The 20,485-nt window shown below is 53.4% G+C and overlaps 1 protein-coding gene across 2 annotated transcripts in view; it reads left to right on the top strand.

The window, feature by feature from the left end:
• The first annotated feature begins 17,436 nt into the window (after positions 1-17,436).
• The window catches only part of NR2C2 (nuclear receptor subfamily 2 group C member 2), a 33,660-nt gene continuing 30,611 nt past the window's right edge, over positions 17,437-20,485 (top strand). For both annotated transcript variants that reach the window (XM_069497729.1, XM_069497730.1), the window contains exons 1-3: positions 17,437-17,524; positions 18,694-18,804; positions 19,885-20,085. In XM_069497729.1, the coding sequence (XP_069353830.1) occupies positions 17,507-17,524; positions 18,694-18,804; positions 19,885-20,085 (330 nt within the window). In that variant the 5' untranslated portion in view covers positions 17,437-17,506. The remainder of the gene's footprint in view (positions 17,525-18,693; positions 18,805-19,884; positions 20,086-20,485) is intronic.

The following is a 20,485-nucleotide window of genomic DNA, read 5'->3' as shown; positions in this document are numbered from 1 at the left end:
GTAAATAAATAAAAAGAGAGAAAGAAGACACGATGTACTAGGGAGGTGAATGCGTGGTCATGACAGATGGCTTTGGACACGGTGACGGAGCCACTCGGGAGTGGCGTGAAGGCCGGGCGCGGTGGCTCACGCCTGTCACCCCGGCACTCTGGGAGGCCGAGGAGGGAGGATCGCTCGAGGTCAGGAGTTCGAGACCAGCCTGAGCGAGAGCGAGACCCCGTCTCTGCTAAAAACAGAAAGAAATTATCTGGACAACTAACAATATATGTAGAAAAAAATTAGCCAGGCGTGGTGGCACACGCCTGTCGTCCCAGCTACTCGGGAGGCTGAGGTAGGAGGATCGCTTGAGCCCTGGAGTTTGAGGCCAGCCTGGACAACATAGCAAGACCCCATCTCTACAAAAAAGAAAAAAAGAAAAATTAGCCGGGCGTGGTGGCGCATGCCTGTCGTCCCAGCTACTCGGGAGGCTGAGGCAGGAGGATCGCTGGAGCCCAGGAGTCTGAGGCTGCTGTGAGCGAGGCTGACGCCACGGCACTCTAGCCCGGGCGACAGAGCCAGACTCTGTCTCAAAACAAACAAACAAAAAAAAGAGTGGCTTAAAGACACCGTCTGGGCACAGGCACCTGGGGGTGATGTCACCTCCGGCTGATGCCGGTTAAGCTGGACAGTTTTCTACACAAAGCAGAGGGGACTGGGGAGGGGGACATTTCTTGTGACTCTCACCACAATCAAAAACAATCCTCATTGTCTGATATCCTGTCCCCTAAAAAAAAAAAAAAAAAAAAAAAAGGCATTGGCTTGACCAAGCTTTTGTGGAAAAAAAAAAACCATCATCTCGAGGACTTATTTACATTAAATATTTTCGGGGCAAAATTTCCTTCCGGTTTTTCAGCTCCTTTTTAAAAAATTTTTGCATTAAACGTATCGCTGATTTAGACTGCGTGATTAGACAGGTCTTTATCTGTTGATTTTCGAGGGGCTCAATTCCAACGGAATCAGTGTCATCATCGGATGGATTGAAATGGGCCTCTTGAGTCTTTAAAAAAAGCAGAGCTGGACTTCGGTCCCAGGCGGGGGACAGTGTCCCCACCAGTTTCTGAGCTGGATCGAAATCTGTGTCTGAAAGTCATTTGAAAGCCTCTTACTCTATAACAGCCTATTTTTGATGCTCTGTGACTCTCAGCTACCCTAGCCCCACCCCAGACAAACAAGTGACCGTCCTTCCCCTGCCCTGGCAGGAAATAAGTTTATTCTCTGGGGACTTGGGGACAAAGAAACAGATGGCTGAGACCAGGAATAAGACACTTCGCCGAAAACAAGACAAGCTAAGAGAGTCTCCCTGCTCACCGGGGGAACTCTCTCCCCCTCTACCTTCCAACCCTTGAGATTAAAAGCTCCTAGTTAGGTAACATTTAAAAATATTTAAAAACAAAAACCATCCTTCAGAGCCATCCGTACTCTAAAAATAACGGACCAGGAGCTGGTGAAATTGTCCTGAGAATGTAATTTTCCATGACAGTCTCAAAAGGGTTCATGCCTCCCCCCAAAAGATCAAGACCACTGTTCTAAGATATCTGAGCCAAGTGCAACTTGGAAATGACACGTTTTTCAGACCCAGGAAGCCACAGAGACGACAGGCGCGTGAATCTCAGTAAAAGTGGTTCAGAAGGGGGCCAGGGAATGCCCTCTCCATGTCCCTGTGTCCCTGCCCCACTAATCCACCACGGGGACAACTGTCTTTCTCTTTTCTTGGGAAGGACAAGGGCCATGTATATAGAAGTTGAGGCGTCTCCAAGTAGCCTGATAGACTGTGATGGAGTTTGACTTTGACAGAAGGCTGGAGGTGGGTATGTGGTTTTCTTCCTCTTGGAGTCCTCAAGGGCCGGGCGCGGGGGCTCACGCCTGTCATCTCAGCACTCTGGGGAGACCAGCCTGGACAACATAGCAAGACCCTGTCTCTAAATAAAATACAGAAAAATCAGGCCGGGCGCGGTGGCTCACACCTGTCATCCCAGCACTCTGGGGAGACCAGCCTGGACAACATAGCAAGACCCCGTCTCTAAATAAAATACAAAAAAAATCAGGCCAGGCGCGGTGGCTCACGCCTGTCATCCCAGCTACTTTGGGAGGCCGAGGCGGGAGGATCGCTGGAGGTCAGGAGTTCGAGACCAGCCTGAGCAAGAGCGAGACCCCGTCTCTACTAAAAATAGAAAGAAATGATCTGGACAGCTAAAAATATATATAGAAAAAAATTAGCTGGGCATGGTGGCGCATGCCTGTCGTCCCAGCTACTCGGGAGGCTGAGACAGGAGGATCGCTGGAGCCCAGGAGTCTGAGGTTGCTGTGAGCGAGGCTGACGCCACGGCACTCTAGCCCGGGCGACAGAGTGAGACTCTGTCTCAAAAAAAAAAAAAAAAAAAAAAGAGTCCTCAAGGACAGAAGAGAAGAAATCAGAAACGGCTATTAATAAAACATTCTACCATGTGCAAGCCATGTGACTTTGGAGAAGTCATTCTCTGTGTTCGGGTCTCAGCCACTTTAGCTATAAAAACAGGATCATATCATTTACTTCACAAGGTAATTGTAAGATTAAACGGGATAAGGTGTAAGAAATGTACGATCCAGTATTCAGAGATTATGTCGGTTCAGATTCCGTAGTCATTAAAAACTAAGGCTAACGGTCATGATGTGAGGTTTAAGTTTATTTTACGAATACAGGTAATAATCACACAAATGATATAAACAAAAAGCCTGCTAAAATGATTACTATGTATCGTAATATAGCATAGCTGTTACAGAAAAAATTGAGACCAAGTTGTATAGAAGTACTTAGGAAGGTAATTATTAAACCTTCCCAGTCTATGAGAATGCAAAAGTTATCAGCAATTAATTTATGTCGCAGAAAAGGAACACGTTTACAAGTAAAAAATCTTTGCTTGATAATAGTCATTGGAAAAATTGAGCACGTCCACAACCATTGTTTCATCAAACTTGATTTTCAATGATACTATGTTTATTGTTTAAAGGGAGATTTAGATAACCTTGGACAGCAAAAAAAAAAAAAAAAAAAAAACATGTTTACTATGTGCTAGGTACAAAATTAAACTGTATGATGATACAGTTTCTGCTCTCAGGTTCACGGACAAGTCAAGCCGAGACTGTCAGAACAGACTGGTAAGTGTTTGAAAAAGATATGTGCAAAGGGCCGGGGGCCGGTGGCTCATGCCTGTCATCCCAGTGCTTTGGGAGGCTGGGGCTAGGGGATGGCTTGAGGCCAGGTGTTTAAAACTAGACTGAGCAACACAGCAAGACCCAGACTCTACAAAAATGAAGAAATTAGCAGCGCAGGGTGGCACGCGCCTAGAGTCCTAGCTACTTGGGAGGCTGACGCGGAAGGATGGTTTGTGCCCTGGAGTTTGAGGTTGCCGTGAGCTCTCTAGCCAGGGCACAGAAAGATCCTATCTCAAAAAACAAACAAACAAACAAAAAAAAAAAAACGGGAAAAAAAAGGTGAAACAAGTTTTTTTTTGTTATTGTCTAATCAGTCTTGTTAAAAAAAAACAAAAACGTTTTTTTTTCCTTTTGTTTTGTTATGCATGTTTGGAATTAGATAAGTGATTCAGGCCCTGAGTATGCATCAGAATTAACCTATGATGCTCAATGAAAGTACTGGAGAAGCATGGGGGCCTGGCAGTTCTGATGTACACCCCCCGGTCAGTAACTCGTTATTTTAAAAGCTGACAAAAACAATGTTAAAAGTACTGCGAATGTAAATGTGCATGTTTCTCATTAACAGGAAGGTAAAAGAAAGTACAGCTAGTATAATACAACATGTATTTTGGGGGGACTATAAAACCCATCAAGTTTTAAAAGCCACTTAAAGCGTTCTCACTAAAAAGACTTCTGGTCAAAAAACCCTGGAGTAAAAAAAAACGGCACGAAAACAGTGCTGACCTCAGCTTGTAAAGGGCTGTCGTGCAGAGATAGTGCACACAATTTGTGTGCGTGTGTACACACGCATCTCTTCTTAGGGGAAGAAAAGCTGTTGAGCCGATCAAGGTTATGAACCCTCGCTACTGCTTTTAACATTAAGAAAATAACCTTTAACTGAAAACTTAACATTATCCTCAAGGTGGCAAACTCAGACAGCTGGTTTATTGCATAAATTTTTAATGTCAAAAGGACTGGATTGGACCCCTAGATTAACTTATTGTACCTGTGACATTGGGCCGATCACTTAACTCACACGGGCACCTCAGGAAAACGGAAGTTAACAGGGCTGGGTTCACAGAGCTACTGAGTGTTGCATGCAAGAAATTAGCCAACTCCAAGCCATCACAGAAACGTGAATTACGGTTCCGTATTTATTTAAAAATCTAGTGCAGTTGAAATGTTTCAAGAAAACCTCATTGATGCGGGAATTTTGGCACTATCTCCAGAAGCATTATTGAACGTTCAAAAATTAATTTGTGGAAGAGAGTACACAACCACATGTTTTCTGCAAGAAGTTACCATCAAAATAGTTGCTGTCGGTGCATCGCTTGAGCTGTTCCTCACCCACCTCACCTACAAAATAGGGCACATCTTCCTGCCATCAAAAGATTTGACCATATCATCTCTTGGGGTCACTCCCAGGTTGAAGATCTGTGGCTCCCACATTACAAACGCATCTCTTCTCCCCACTTGGCAAAGTGAGAACAAGGAGGAAGGGGAAACAGGTGTGTTTAAAAACATTCCTTATCACCTAGAAAACATCATAGGATTACGGACAAAATACTAAAAGCTGGGGTCACCTTGATAAAAGCCCAAATTGCTGGGTTTAAAAAAAAAAAAAAAAAGAAAGTAACGCATTCATCTTGGGAGTCAGTATTTACTCCTAGTAATTGAAGGAAAACAAAAATCAACGAGTCCAGGATCTGTGGCCCAAAAAGCATCGCGACCCAGCAGAGTACAGCCTAAATGCTTCCGAGCACCCAGGATGCAGAAAGCAGCGACTGCACCTTCCGGGGCAAGTCAAAAAACCATAAAAGAAAGAAAAAAAAAAAAAAACGCTGCACCTTCCGGGGCAAGTCAAAAAACCATAAAAGAAAAAAAAAAAAACAAAAAACGCTGCACCTTCCGGGGGCAAGTCAAAAAACCATAAAAGAAAAACAAAACAAACAAACAAAAAAAAACGCTGCACCTTCCGAGGCAAGTCAAAAAACCATAAAAGAAAAAAAAAAACAGAAGGCTGCACCTTCCGGGGCAAGTCAAAAAAATCATAAAAGAAAAAAAAAACAAAAACGCTGCACCTTCCGGGGCAAGTCAAAAAAACCATAAAAGAAAAAAAAACAAAAAACGCTGCACCTTCCGGGGCAAGTCAAAAAAACCATAAAAGAAAAAAAAAAACAAAAAACGCTGCACCTTCCGGGGCAAGTCAAAAAAACCATAAAAGAAAAAAAAACCAAAAACGCTGCACCTTCCGGGGCAAGTCAAAAAAACCATAAAAGAAAAAAAAACAAAAAACGCTGCACCTTCCGGGGCAAGTCAAAAAAACCATAAAAGAAAAAAAAAAAGTAAGGAAAATCTACAATCCGAGAGTCGTAGGATCAAGAGAAGCCGTTTTTTTTTTTTGTTGTTGTTGTTTTTTTTTTTTTTTTTACAGAAATACCAACGACCCTGCAGGAAGCTGCTTCGCACAGACCCGGGCGTTACCTGTTAGCCGGGTGCACCTGTCGAGAGGGCGGGCGTGGAATCGCGCTCGGCCCCGGCCCCGCACGTGCGCCCCTTAACAAACCACACATGAGACGTTCGGGAACGTTTCAACGCTAAGCCGGGAAAAAACGACGCCGCGGCGAGCAAGGCGCGATAAATTCCGACGCCCGCCGGATGCACCGCCGCCCGCTTCCGACCTCCGAGTCCGCCGCGCAGGGAGCGAGCGGGCGGCCCGGCGGCTGCGACCGACCGGCGACACCCGGCTGGGCGGAGGACGATGGCGCCAACGCGGCCGCGGTGTCCTGAGGGGCGGCGCGCGGTGCCCGGATGACGTGCCCGCGCTCCCGAGCCCCGCCGCCCTTGACCCCCGGACGACCCCGGCGTCCGCGCCACGCCGGCCGCGGCGGGCCCGGCCACCGGCGCCGCCGCCGCCACCCGCCGCCCGCCGGCCGGAGGGCCCGAGCGGCGGCCGCGCGTTCCGGTGCGCGCGCGCGCCTCAGCCAATCGCTGGCTCGCCCGCCCCCCCGCCGCCGCGGCGAGGCTGGCGCTGGGAAGAGGAAGAAGAACCTTCGCCGCCCTCCTCCTCCTCCTCCTCCTCCTCCTCCTCCTCCTCCTCCTCCTCCCAGCGCGCGGGCGGCGGCGGCGGCGGCGGCACCGGGGTCACGAACTCTGACCTTTCACTGACAAAAACAATAACAAACGCCCCCTTCCCCGCGACCCCGGCGGCGCCTCCTCCCCGGGCCCGGCCCCGCTCCCAGCGCGGCGGCGTCTCGTCGCCTGTCGCGTGTCGCCCGCCGCCGCCGCCGCCGTCGCCGGGAGCCCGGCGTCCCCGCGCGCCCTGCCCTCCGCGCCGGGGGCCGCGCGCCGCAGACACGGGACCCGCTTCGAGGCCGCTTTGGCGCCAAATCCTGAGGTAAAACGGAAACGGGGTCGCGGCGGCGGCGGTCGCGGAGGGGGCGGGCCGGGCGCGCGGACATGGAGGCGCCGCGGCGGCGACGGCGGCTGAACCCGACCCTTTTACCTTTGCCACGGGGCGGCGGCGGCGGCGCTTTGCATAGTGGGCCGGGCCGCTCCCCTCCCGTCCCCTCCCCGCCCGCGGCCGCGCGAGGCGACGGTCCCCCCTGCCCGGCCCGGCGACGCGGGGGTGGGGGCGGACGGCGGCGGGGGGGGGGGGGGCGATGGCCGCGGCCCCGCCTCGCAGCTGGCGCCCCGCCAGCGCCGCCATCTTGTGCTCGCCGGGGACGGCGCCGGGCGGGCTCCTCCCCGCGCCCCTGCCGCCCGCCCGTCTCTCCCCGCCTCGCCCTGCGCCCTCCTGCCGTCCCTCCTCCCCTGTCCCCGGCTGCTCGGCCCCCTCCGCTTCCCGATCGCCGTTGGCGGCGGCCGCGGCCCAACCGCCGTTTTTTTTTTTTTTTTGTTTTGTTTTTTTTTTCCCTCCGAGGGAGAGGAGGAAGGCGGGGGCGGGGCGGGAGGCGCGGCCTTGTGAGCGACGGCTGCGCCGGCCAATGGCTGCCCACTAGGAGGGCCGGGCCTCCGTGGCGCCGCCCCCTGGGTCTCCGCTGATTGGCTGGCGCGCGCGAGAGGGCGGGGCGCTCGCGCCGCTGGGAGGCGCCGGCCCCGGCGGGGCGGGAGCAGAGCTCGGGGCGCGGCGTGAGGGGCCGGGGGGGGGGGGCGGGACCCGGGGGGGGGGGGGGCGGGACCCGGGGGGGGGGGCGCGGCGGGGCGCCCCGCACCTGGCGGCCAGGTGGGGAGTCGGGAGTGCGGTGGGGCGGCGGTAAAGGGACATGAGGCGTTTGGAATCCGCGGTCTCGTGAGAAGAGCGTTCCGCACGCGGGACGCCAGGCGGGGGCTCCGGCCTCAGTTTCGGGGCGCCCCCTTCCCCCGACCCCGGGGTCGCGCCTCCCTGCCCGGGGCCGGTTCGGGGGTCTCTCTCCGCTCGGACAATGGAGTCGAGGCTGCGTCGCGAGCCCCCCCCAGTGGTTTTCAGACGGCGTCGGCGTTAGAGACGGGAGCGGGAAGCTGGGGGGCCCGGGAGGGCGCAGTTTTGGGGGGATTTACGTCGTTTTGGGGCCGTGGGCGCGTCCCGAGAACCAGCTGCCCCTCCCCCCCCCCCCGGACTGGGGGCGTTCGGGGCGAACCCGCAAAGACGATTTCGGAGCGTGGCGAATTGGATGCAAGAAACCGGATGCTGTGCAGGGGCCGGTGTAGACGGGGACGGTCAGGGGTGCCGGGACCGAGGAACTCGCGGCGACCCAGGCGACACGCGGGGAGGCCGCGGAGGGACGGTGCTCAGTGGCGCCGAGTCAGGCCCGGGGTGGCCGGAGAGTGGCCGGAGCTGATGCATTTGTCCCTTCCATCGTCGCACCCCCCCACCTCCAGGCCACAGTCTGTGCAGTGTGGCCCAGGTGACAGCGAGATGTGACAATGACAGTCCGGGAAAATACGGCCACCCCGGGAATGGCTGGTGAACACGTGACTTGCAGGGGGCGGGGGGACCCAGAAAGTCACTTTACTGCCCAGATGGAAATCCTGTCTCGGCCTCTTCTGTCCCTCCTCGATTCATCCGATATTTGCCGAGTCTCGTGAATGCCCCCAGGTGCCCCGTGCCAGGCTGGGATGGCAAAGATGTAACTTCCGACGCTGATCGTCAAATATGCGTGGATGTGATTCTCTGCGTGTGAATTCTGTGCTCTTTCTCTCCTGTCTTTCTGTAGCGTTCTAGGTCTGCGCAGGCGCACACGCACGATTTGTCGACGGAAGCTGGATAGTGTTATTATGGGGTAGCACGACCTTCGCCAGCCGTGCGAATTTGTGCAAGTTACTTTGCCCTTCCTGGCCTCGGTATCCCCTTATCAACAGTGGCCGAACCTGCCTTCTAGAATGGAGGATTAAATGCATGTAAATAAAGAGCTTAGAAAAGGGCATGACACATACAGCGAATGCTCAATAAATAATTGGAGGCCGGGCGCGGTGGCTCATGCCTGTCACCCCAGCACTCTGGGAGGCCGAGGTGGGAGGATCGCTCGAGGTCAGGAGTTGGAGACCAGCCTGGACAACATAGCAAGATCCCATCTCTACAAAAAAGAAAAATGAGCTGGGCGTGGTGGCGCGTGCCTGTAGTCTCAGCTACTCAGGAGGCCGTGGCAGGAGGATCGCTTGAGCCCAGGAGTCTGAGGTTGCTGTGAGCGAGGCTGACGCCACGGCACTCCAGCCCGGGCGACAGAGCCAGACTCTGTCTCCAAAAAAAAGAGCTCAGAAAAGTGCCTGACACGTAGTGAATACTCAGTAAATAATTGGAGTAATTATTGTCATCACGAAGCACCGGTGACATCGTGTCTATATCACTTAGACATCGGGCTCATTAAGTGATACAAACACTGACATCTTTGGGCAGCAGGGTATAGGAGCAGAAACAACGGATTTAGAGCACCGGAATTCTTGTTTCGACTCTTTGTTTTCGGCCAGTCACTTGGGATCCGTGCCAAAAAATGTGTTTAGGGAAGAAAGTAGTGGAACCGAGTAGTATTCACGAAAAAGTGCAGGGTGCTTTACAGTTTGCAAATCTCATTTACGCTCATTACATTGTTTAGAGCTCGTGCAAAAGGTGGAGGCCCTTTTGCAGGCCCTCGTCTTGCTCCCTGATGCATAACCTTTCCAAGGGTTAGGGATAGGGCATTGTTTTCTTGTCCCTGTACCTCTAGCTCCCTGTGCTTTAGACACCCCGGCCTACCTTGAACTTGAACTTCCTTGAACTTGAACTTCCTCGACAGTGTGGCTTATCTTCTACCTTTTCATATGCTGTTCCCCCGGCCTGGAACACTCAGCTGTCTGCCCCCCTTTCCCCTTCCCCTCCCCCATTCCCCAGTTCCCTTCCCCCCATCACTTCTGCAGATCTTGGCTCAGATACCACTTCCTCAGGGAAGTCCTCCCTGATTGCCTTTGCCAGTCCAGATCGGATTCTTTTACTTTCGTAATGTGTTTCATTCCTTTATAGCCTTCATCTGACTTTGAAATCACACACTCCATTGTGTGATGATTTGATTAATGTCTGTCCTCCTGAGCACACCCTAAGCTTTTTGAGAGCAGGAATCGGTTTGTGCTCACCAGTGTGTATCTAGCGCTCAGCAGAGCGCCCGGCACTGTTTGTCGAGTAAATGAATTGGTAGTAATTTATGATATCACGGATAACTAAGTGGCTGCTCATCGACGAGGACCTTTTTATGTGGGCTTGTTTGGCAATTAATTCACACTGCACCGCCAGCAGTAAAACGTCTGTTGGGTGTTTGGATGAATTTAGGAACTTAAGATGTCTGCTCTTATTTGCGTGAATTTAAAATGTCTGTTACAGTATTTGGATGAATTTAGGAATTTAGGATGAACAGGCCTGCCACTGCCCGTGGACGTAAATATGGATAAGATGACCCATTTGGATTCTTTTTTCCCCACTACGTTGATTTTTTTATTTGTTTGTTTTTATTTGTTTTTGGTGTTTTTTTTGTTGTTGTTTGGTTTTTTTGTTTTGTTTTGTTTTGACAGAGTCTGGCTCTGTTGTCCAGGGCTAGAGTGCCGTGGCGTCAGCCTCGCTCACAGCAACCTCCAACTCCTGGGCTCAAGCGATCCTCCTGCCTCAGCCTCCCGGGTAGCTGGGACTACAGGCACGCGCCACCATGCCCGGCTAATTTTTCTTGTTTTTAGAGATGGGGTCTTGTGATGTTGTCCAGGCTGGCCTCAAACTCCCAGGCTCAAGCGATCCTCTTGCCTCAGCCTCCCAAGTAGCTGGGCCTGCAGGCATGAGCCACCATGCCCAGCTAATTTTTCTTTTTTGTAGAGATGGGGTCTTGCTATGTTGTCCAGGCTGGCCTCAAACTCCCGGGCTCAAGCCATCCTCCTGCCTCAGCCTCCCAAGTAGCTGGGACTACAGGCATGCGCCACCACGCCCGGCTCATTTTTTCTATATATGTTTTTAGCTGTCCAGATAATTTCTTTCTATTTTTAGTAGAGACGGGGTCTCGCTCTTGCTCAGGCTGGTCTCGAACTCCTGAGCTCAAACGATCCTCCCGCCTCGGCCTCCCAGAGCGCTGGGATGACAGGCGTGAGCCACCATGCCCGGCCTGACTTTTTGTATTCTATTTAGAGATGGGGTCTTGCTATGTTGCCCAGGCTGGTCTCCCCAGAGTGCTGAGATGACAGGCGTGCGCCACCGCGCCCGGCCTCACTATGTTGATTTGTTTATTTCTTTTTAAAGAAAAGAGATAGGTAATTTATCCATTCATTGAATTACAAGTTTAATTACATGAAAGCTAATAAGTTGATACGTCAAGAATTAAATAGCCCACAGATAATCCTGTCATTTACTTCAACTGAAGAAACAAAGCGCCAAGCTGACATGACTTTCTTGAAATCAAAAATTCTAGGTTTTATTTGTCACGTGGACCTGAGAACAGGGAAGAAGCCTTTAGTGGGTTTGCAGGGAGTTGGGGGTTCAAAGTCCCTATGGCCATCAATTTTGAATATTTAGCTTTCCAAAGATAAATGGATGCATGTAACGAAATTATTGAAAAATCTCCTTTTTAATTGGTTTCCCAAAGTTGCAAGCAGATGTTGCAAAGTATATGGAAAGTCTGGTAAATAAAACATCTGTATTGAATTATTTTATGTAATGTAACTTTTTAAAAATAAAACGACTGTTACCATACTTTAAAAAACAGTAACAGTCAGGAAAGTCTGGTAGATACAACACGGGTATTGCATTATTGTATAGAGTGTAACTTTGTAAAAATAAAATGACTGTTACTGTACTTGAAAAAAAATAACGGTCGCAGTTTTATTTAATTCTTCGTTTCCTTTTCGTATCCCTTGTTCAGTTCAACACTTGATCCCTTGAACTAATTACTCGGGGTAACCCAAGAACTGATAGTTTAGTGAAAAAGCGACATATTGTCTTACGCCGTTGAATGACTTATTTATTGCTTTCGATGGTTACATTTACAGCGACCTTGAAGTTCTGTTGTCGTTGGTGACGGTGCCTTTACAGAAAGAAGGAAAACCCTGTCACAACGTCCTCTCTTTACGAGGACTGCTGGGAAGGTTTTAACGTTTGTCTCCGAGGAGTCCCCTGACCGAGCAGGGAACCAAAAAGGCTTAGGCTGGGGAGGCGGGAGGACCTGGTTCCAGAACCTTCTCTGAGGCTTGTACACGCCCCGTTTATGAAATAGGGGTGGGGGAGCCCATACTGAGACTGGGGACAGGGGTGGCAGCCGCTTGTTGTCCACACGGCTTTGAGAACAAGGAGGGGGCCTGTGCGAAGCAGCCCCTCCTGCTGTGTCCCTGTCACCTGCCGCCTAGAGACTGCGATTCTCTGTCCCCTGCCGTCCTCTCTCCGTGTCCCTGTCACCTGCTGCCTAGAGACTGCGATTCTCTGTCCCCTACCGTCCTCTCTCCGTGTCCCTGTCACCTGCTGCCTAGAGACTGTGATTCTCTGTCCCCTACCGTCCTCTCTCCGTGTCCCTGTCACCTGCCGCCTAGAGACTGCGATTCTCTGTCCCCTACCGTCCTCTCTCCGTGTCCCTGTCACCTGCTGCCTAGAGACTGTGATTCTCTGTCCCCTACCGTCCTCTCTCCGTGTCCCTGTCACCTGCCGCCTAGAGACTGCGATTCTCTGTCCCCTGCCGTCCTCTCTCCGTGTCCCTGTCACCTGCTGCCTAGAGACTGCGATTCTCTGTCCCCTACCGTCCTCTCTCCGTGTCCCTGTCACCTGCCGCCTAGAGACTGCGATTCTCTGTCCCCTACCGTCCTCTCTCCGTGTCCCTGTCACCTGCCGCCTAGAGACTGCGATTCTCTGTCCCCTACTGTCCTCTCTCCGTGTCCCTGTCACCTGCTGCCTAGAGACTGCGATTGTCCGTCCCCTACCGTCCTCTCTCCGTGTCCCTGTCACCTGCTGCCTAGAGACTGCGATTCTCTGTCCCCTACCGTCCTCTCTCCGTGTCCCTGTCACCTGCTGCCTAGAGACTGTGATTCTCTGTCCCCTACCGTCCTCTCTCCGTGTCCCTGTCACCTGCTGCCTAGAGACTGCGATTGTCCGTCCCCTACCGTCCTCTCTCCGTGTCCCTGTCACCTGCCGCCTAGAGACTGCGATTGTCCGTCCCCTACCGTCCTCTCTCCGTGTCCCTGTCACCTGCTGCCTAGAGACTGTGATTCTCTGTCCCCTACCGTCCTCTCTCCGTGTCCCTGTCACCTGCTGCCTAGAGACTGCGATTGTCCGTCCCCTACCGTCCTCTCTCCGTGTCCCTGTCACCTGCTGCCTAGAGACTGCGATTCTCTGTCCCCTACCGTCCTCTCTCCGTGTCCCTGTCACCTGCCGCTTAGAGACTGCGATTCTCTGTCCCCTACCGTCCTCTCTCCGTGTCCCTGTCACCTGCTGCCTAGAGACTGCGATTCTCTGTCCCCTACCGTCCTCTCTCCGTGTCCCTGTCACCTGCCGCCTAGAGACTGCGATTCTCTGTCCCCTACCGTCCTCTCTCCGTGTCCCTGTCACCTGCTGCCTAGAGACTGTGATTCTCTGTCCCCTGCCGTCCCCTCTCCATGTCCCTGTCACCTGCTGTCTAGAGACTGCGATTCTCTGTCCCCTCCCGTCCTGCCGTCCCCTCTCCACGTCCCTGTCACCTGCCTAGAGACTGCGATTGTCTGTCCCCTCCCGTCCTGCCGTCCCAATAGGTCTGGCTTCCTGGGAGGGACAGCTGTGCTCGAGTAGGTCACGGTGACAGCGAGCGGGAGGAAAACCCAGATCCGGGCATCGGCACTAGGCCGTTTGTTACAGAGACAGTGAAGGCAGACTTAGAGGCCCGGCGTGCGGGAGTCTAGGCCTAGAGAGGTGGGAGGTGAGCTGCCAAGGACAGGAAGGGACTGGGCTGGCTCAGACCCCTAACTGCGTTTTCTGATTCAGCCTGGGACTCCAGGCAGCTTAGAATGACGAAAATCAACCTCAGATGCAAAGCATGATTTTTTTGTTTGTTTGTTTGAGACAGAATCTGGCTCTGTCGCCCGGGCTAGAGTGCCGTGGCGTCAGCCTCGCTCACAGCAGCCTCAGACTCCTGGGCTCCAGCGATCCTCCTGCCTCAGCCTCCCAAGTAGCTGGGACGACAGGCATGCGCCACCACGCCCAGCTCATTTTTCTTTTTTTCTTTTTTGTAGAGATGGGGTCTTGCTATGTTGTCCAGGCTGGCCTCAAACTCCAGGGCTCAAGCCATCCTCCTGCCTCAGCCTCCCGAGTAGCTGGGACGACAGGCATGCGCCACCACGCCCGGCTCATTTTTTCTATATATATTTTTAGCTGTCCAGCTAATTTCTTTCTGTTTTTAGTAGAAACGGGGTCTCGCTCTTGCTCGGGCTGGTCTCGAACTCCTGACCTCGAGCGATCCTCCCGCCTCGGCCTCCCAGCGTGCCGGGATGACAGGCGTGAGCCACCACGCCCGGCCCCTAACTCTCTCTGTAGGAGCCCCCTCTCCTTACTGGCTTCAGGGGGAGGGCCGGGACACAGACCCGGGCCGTCCTGTGGGCCTATTACGGCGGTTTGCATTTGCTCTGACTGCGTAGACCCGTCTTCTTGCCGCAGCGGGAGGATTCTGAGGCCAGAAGTTTGTCTTGCGTCGCTGCGCCTGGCACGCGTTGGGTGGATGTGGCCGAATGAGCCCAGCTCTGTTACTCCCGTGGGTGTTTTTGCAGGTAACGCAGCCTGGATGTTTTTGCTTTTGCTTTGCATGAAAGAGGACCTTGCAAAGACCTCACAAGTTTAAAACCATCAGATCGGAATTATAATCCCAGCTAGACTCGGGAGGTGGGGCCCGGAAGTTGGAGAGCGGCCTGGGCAACATAGAGATGCTGAGGCCTCCTGTCTGCAAAAAAGTAGCCGGGCCTGGTCTGCCTGGAAGGCCCAACTGGGAGGATCGCGTGAGCCCGGAAACTGGAGGCCGCGGTGAACAAAAAATAAAAATAAAAAAATAAAAATTGCCTCCCTAGGAAGCTGCGCGTGTTGTTTGCAGAACACGACGTTTCCGGGCCTCTCCAAATCTTCCCTCCTCCCCTGCTTGAAGCCTCAAAATCGTCGTCGTGAGTCGGCCGGGCTCCATGGCAACCTCCTCGCGAGCTTCCAGACTGGAAGCTCATGTTCAGGGGGACAGGATTGAGCGAAGGCGACGATCTAGGGGGGAAGGGAGAACTTTCTGCAAAGCCCGAGTGCGTCTTTCCTAGCAAAGCGGTTAATCGCATCAGGCAAACCGTGTCAACAGCTGGCAAAACAGCAGGAACACGTGTCTCTCGTCTCTCGGTGTGGCTTCCTTGGTTACAGGCAGTGACGGACTTGACCTTGAGCATGGGTAGTGGGGGGACGGTCACAGCGAGGGCATCTTTTTAAACAGCCCGGGGTCTGCGTTCTGGTGAATGGAATCCGCAGGCTCTGAACGCAAATGCCTGTGACTCCCCCGCAGCCAGACCCCCTGGCCGGGCTTGGTCGGCCTCTGTGTGTGTGGCCGGGAGGTTGACCAGCAGGACAGATGTCATTCAAGCTGCAAATACAGCTGGCCTGGCGCGTGTGACTGGCCCCCCCCCCCCAAAAAAGCAGGGCTTTGCAGCAGCCAGGTGTGTTCTCTGGGAGAAGCCTCGTTGGCCTGGCGCGGCGCTGGTTCGCGTGGGACCATAGTGGAGAGACAGACGCCTGTCGTCTGTCTCAAGGGTCCACGCAGGGTGGGCTGCCACGCAAAGCTCTGGCATCGTTTCTTCACGGGAATTCGCATCTGAGCTCGCTGGAGGAAGAAACTCGGGCGCGGCTGCCGCCGTTTGCTGTCCCCCCGGCAGGTTGACCCGCCTGGGGACAGAGTCGAGTCCCCACGCCGTAACCGCGCCGATGGCGCTCGACTTCGGATCTCCGGCTCTGTGCGCGACATTCAGGGCCCTCTGGTTTTACCCCTTTCTCGAACCCGTGTCCCCAGCCGGAAAATCCAACAGCTGTGACGTCATCAGTTCTGACGTCAGGGGTGCTGGCCTGCGGGGTGTGGGTCCCGGCGTCCTTCGTGGGCTGTGCCAGTAAAGAAGAGCTTGGCGTCCACGTGACGCCGCGGGACGCGATTCTGTCGGGGACACGGCGTGAGGCCAGGGGCGGGTGCGTGTTGGAGGCCGGCGGCCTCCCGTGGACTCTGGTGGCCGCCTGGTGCACACAGAGCGTTGACCCCTCTGCCCGCTGACCCTCCACCAGGGTTAGGGTCAGGGGAGTTAGGGTTAGGGTTAGGGTCAGGGGAATTAGGGGGGTTAGGGTTAGGGGGGTTAGGGTCAGGGGGACTAAGGTTAGGGTTAGGGTTGGGGGGCTAAGGTTAGGGTTTAAGGTTAGGATTAGGGTCGGGGGGTTGGGGTTAGGGTTAGGGTAGGGGGGCTAAGGTTAGGATTAAGGTTAGGGTTAGGGTCGGGGGGCTAAGGTTAGGCTTAAGGTTAGGGTTAGGGTTAGGGGAGTTAGGGTTACGGTTAGGGGGGTTAGGATTAGGGGTGTTAGGTTTAGGGGGGCTAAGCTTAGGGTTTAAGGTTAGGATTAGGGTCAGGGGGGTTAGGGGTGTTAGTTTTAGGGGGGCTAAGCTTAGGGTTTAAGGTTAGGGTTAGGTTCAGGGGAGTTAGGGTTAGGGGGGGTTAGGGTTACGGTTAGGGTTAGGGGGGTTAGGCTTAGGGGGGTTAGGGTTAGGGGGCCTAAGGTTAGGGTTAGGGGAGTTAGGGTTAGGGTTAGGGTTAAGGTTAGGGTTACGGTTAGAGGGGGTTAGGGTTAGGGTTAAGGTTAGGGTTACGGTTAGAGGGGGTTAGGGTTAGGGTTACGGTTACGGTTACAGGGGGTTGGGGTTAGGGGAGTTAGGGTTAGAGTTAGGGCGTTAGGGTTAGGGGGGTTAGGGTTAGGGGGGCTAAGGTTAGGGTTACGGTTAGAGGGGGTGAGGAAGTTTATGGTTAGGGGGGTTAGGGTTAGGGGGGTTAAGGTTAGAGTTAGAGTCAAGAGGGTTAGGGTTAGGGTGGTCGGGGTGGTTAGGGTTAAGGCTAAGGTCAGGGATAGGGATAGGGTTAGGGTTAGGGCTAGGGTTAGGGGGGTTAGGGTTAGGGGGGTTAAGGTTAGAGTTAGAGTCAAGAGGGTTAGGGTTAGGGTGGTCGGGGTGGTTAGGGTTAAGGCTAAGGTCAGGGATAGGGATAGGGTTAGGGTTAGGGCTAGGGTTAGGGGGGTTAGGGTTAGGGTGGCGGGGTGGTTAGGGTTAAGGCTAAGGTCAGGAATAGGGTTAGGGTTAGGGCTAGGGTTAGGAGGGTTAGGGTTAGGGTTAGGGTGGTCGGGTGGTTAGGGTTAAGGCTAAGGTCAGGGATAGGGTTAGGGTTAGGGCTAGGGTTAGGAGGGTTAGGGTTAGGGTTAGGGTGGTCGGGGTGGTTAGGGTTAAGGCTAAGGTCAGGGATAGGGCTAGGCGTGTGTAGCGCGTGGTGTGCGGCGTGTGTGGCATGTGGCGGCCCCTGTGAACGACATACAGAGGGAGGACGTGGGACATCACAGTTCAGGCCGCAGACGTCCCTCCGGCCTAGAAGCCTTTACCACACTGTGGCGTTTACAGCCTCCGTTGGGAGCCAGACGTTTCCCGTCTGAGATTTGTAACGTTATCAGGGTCCGCGTGATCTGTTTGTTCACAAGGTGTGAACTCCTGGTACCCTGCTAATACTCAATGGGAGTGTTGCAGCCCAAAGCCCAGAATAAATTACGGATTTAGTATCGCACAAGAACTCGGTGCCATGAGCATCATCGTCTTTGACCCAGATGTTTGTCTTTGAGCAAGTAAGTGACGACATGTGAAGCACAGCAATTTTTCCTAAGAAGCATTTCCTTTTTTCCTTTCTTTTTTTTTTTTTTGAGACAGAGTCTTGCTCTGTTGCCCGGGCTAGAGTGCCGTGGCATCAGCAACCTCAGACTCCTGGGCTCAAGCCATCCTCCTGCCTCAGCCTCCCGAGTAGCTGGGACGACAGGCATGCGCCATCACGCCTGGCTCATTTTTCTTTTTTGTAGAGATGGGGTCTTGCTATGTTGTCCAGGCTGGCCTCAAACTCCGGGGCTCAAGCCATCCTCCTGCCTCAGCCTCCCGAGTCGCTGGGACGACAGGCGTGTGCCACCACACCCGGATAATTTTATATATATATATTTTTAGTTGTCCAGCTAATTTCTTTCTATTTTTAGTAGAGCCGGGGTCTCGCTCTTGCTCAGGCTGGTCTCGAACTGCTGACCTCGAGCGATCCTCCCGCCTCGGCCTCCCAGTGTGCTGGGATGACAGGCGTGAGCCACCGCGCCCGGCCATGGTGTATATGATACACGCCCACATCATGTACCCAGGTGAGCAGGCGGCACCGTGAAGCGTGGCCTTGGCAGATACTGACGAACCTCCAGACACTCGTGTTACGATGGGCCTTTCTCAGCCGCGTCCCGCTGAGGCTGGGAAGCTGTCGGGACCCGTTCGTGAGCGCTGCTCACAGGAGTTTTCAGTGTCACGCTGCTTTTGTCTGTCGTCCCCTGCACTATTTTAAAAGCCTTTCTCGGTTCCTGCAGATCCTCTTGGGCAGCAAAAAAGAGCGCTTTTCTGGAAACTGTCATCTTAGAGGAGTGTTTCGCAGCTGGCTTTGGAGACAGTGAAAAATTTCAAAGACCGTCCCTAAAAAGTTATAGCGTTAACTTTTTACTCGACGAAAGTTACACAGAGCAGAGCTGAAAATTCCTTTGGCTTTTTCTGACATTTTCAACATTAAGAAACAGCTCTCTCAAGATTATATCTTCTTGGGGGTCATCCTGCGGCGACGATATCTCATGGATGCCTTTGTTATCGGGGGTCTGCAACTCACGACCGCGCACGTTTGTCACTCAAGGCCACAGTGGGAGCGAGAGGCTCGGTCCCCCGGCCACCCCCGGGCGTCGTTCCGAACCCCTTTGTGACCCAGCTCCGCCCCTGTCGCCCGCAGGTACCCGGCACGCAGACCTCCAGGCCGGAATCTCCAGGGATGACCAGCCCCTCCCCGCGCATCCAGATAATCTCCACCGACTCCGCCGTAGCCTCACCGCAGCGCATCCAGGTACCTGCACCGGCCACCGGCCTCCCGCCACCTGCCTCCCCTGCGTCCTGTCCCGAAGGAAACCCTGCCCTGGGGCATCGAGGACAGGACAGCCTCATTTATTCTTTTTTTGTTTTGGATGCAGAGTCTTACAGTCAAGAAGCAGCATTAGCATTTTCTCAGATATTTTACTCCCTTGCTATCCTGAGAGTCCGGACGAAGCGATCTTTTTTCGCACAAAGTATAAAATCAAAGCAACAGGTCCTTGGCGTACAGTTGAGCAGGCTGCGCACTGCACAAGCCCAGGGACATTGTATATAAGACTAAAAGGTCAGGGAGTGACCAGCGGAATCACACAGAGCAAAGAGTTACTTTGAGGAGGTATTAGAGGGGGATAGTGTTTGCCTCAATCAGAAAGAAAAACTTTTTACATTTTAAATTTTTTTTTGTTGTTGTTTGTTTTTTTTTTTTTTGAGATAGAGTCTCGCTCTGTCGCCCGGGCTAGAGTGCCGTGGCGTCAGCCTCGCTCACAGCAGCCTCAGACTCCTGGGCTCAAGCGATCCTCCTGCCTCAGCCTCCCGAGTAGCTGGAACTGTAGGAGTAGCTGGGACTAGAGGAGTAGCTGGGACCACAGGCATGCGCCACCACGCCCGACTTATTTTTTCTATATATATTTTTAGCTGTCCAGATCATTTCTTTCTATTTTTAGTAGAGACGGGGTCTCGCTCTTGCTCAGGCTGGTCTCGAACTCCTGACCTCAAGCGATCCTCCCGCCTCGGCCTCCCAGAGTGCTGGGATGACAGGTGTGAGCCACCATGTGCGCCCGGCCTGGACAGGTTTAATTAAGTTAAACCTATCCTCTATTATCCACTACTGTGTTCATTTCCTAAAAGAAAGGGCATTTTCATTCTAAAAGTAGCAGGAAAGGTAAACTCCTGTGGTAAAATCAGCTTTGTGAAAATTCATTTCCGACAAGCTCACTGTTGCGTTGTCTTTTTCTCGCTTCACCGCGTGGGCTGGAGAAACCGGCGTTAACTAAAGGACCGACGGTCGGCGGTCGCCACGCCCGGGCCTCGTGACCCTCCGTGTTGTGTCTTGCAGATTGTGACCGACCAGCAGACGGGACAGAAGATCCAGATCGTCACCGCAGTGGACGCCTCCGGGTCCCCCAAACAGCAGTTCATCCTGACCAGCCCCGATGGCGCTGGAGCCGGGAAGGTGATCCTGGCGTCCCCGGAGACGTCCAGCGCCAAGCAGCTCATATTCACCACCTCCGACAATCTCGTCCCCGGCCGCATCCAGGTAAAGCCCGGGGACAGGTCTCTGCCGAGCGCTTCCGCTGTCGAACTTGCTCCTGCCTGGCAAGCCACGTGCATCATTTCGTTTGTGCATCTGTTGGTGGACACGTGGGTTTTTCTCCCCTTTGGGGCTGTTGTAGTTGATGCCGCTAAGAATCCGTGTGTCTTGGGGGGTGACTTTTTAACTACGGAGAAACTTAGGGACGGAAAGCATTTTTTTTTCCTCTGATCATTTTGTTTGTCCATCTGTTGGTGGACATGTGGGTTTTTCTCCCCTTTGGCTGTTGTAGTTGATGCCGCTAAGAATCTGTGTGTTTTTTGGGGGGGCAGGGACTTTTTAACTACGGCGAAACTTAGGGACGGAAAGCATTTTTTTTTCCTCCGATCATTTTGTTTGTCCATCT

This window comes from Eulemur rufifrons, chromosome 22, assembly GCF_041146395.1.
Source record: "Eulemur rufifrons isolate Redbay chromosome 22, OSU_ERuf_1, whole genome shotgun sequence".
Classification (NCBI taxonomy): Eukaryota; Metazoa; Chordata; class Mammalia; order Primates; family Lemuridae; genus Eulemur; species Eulemur rufifrons.
This window is presented reverse-complemented; position numbering and strand designations above follow the sequence as displayed.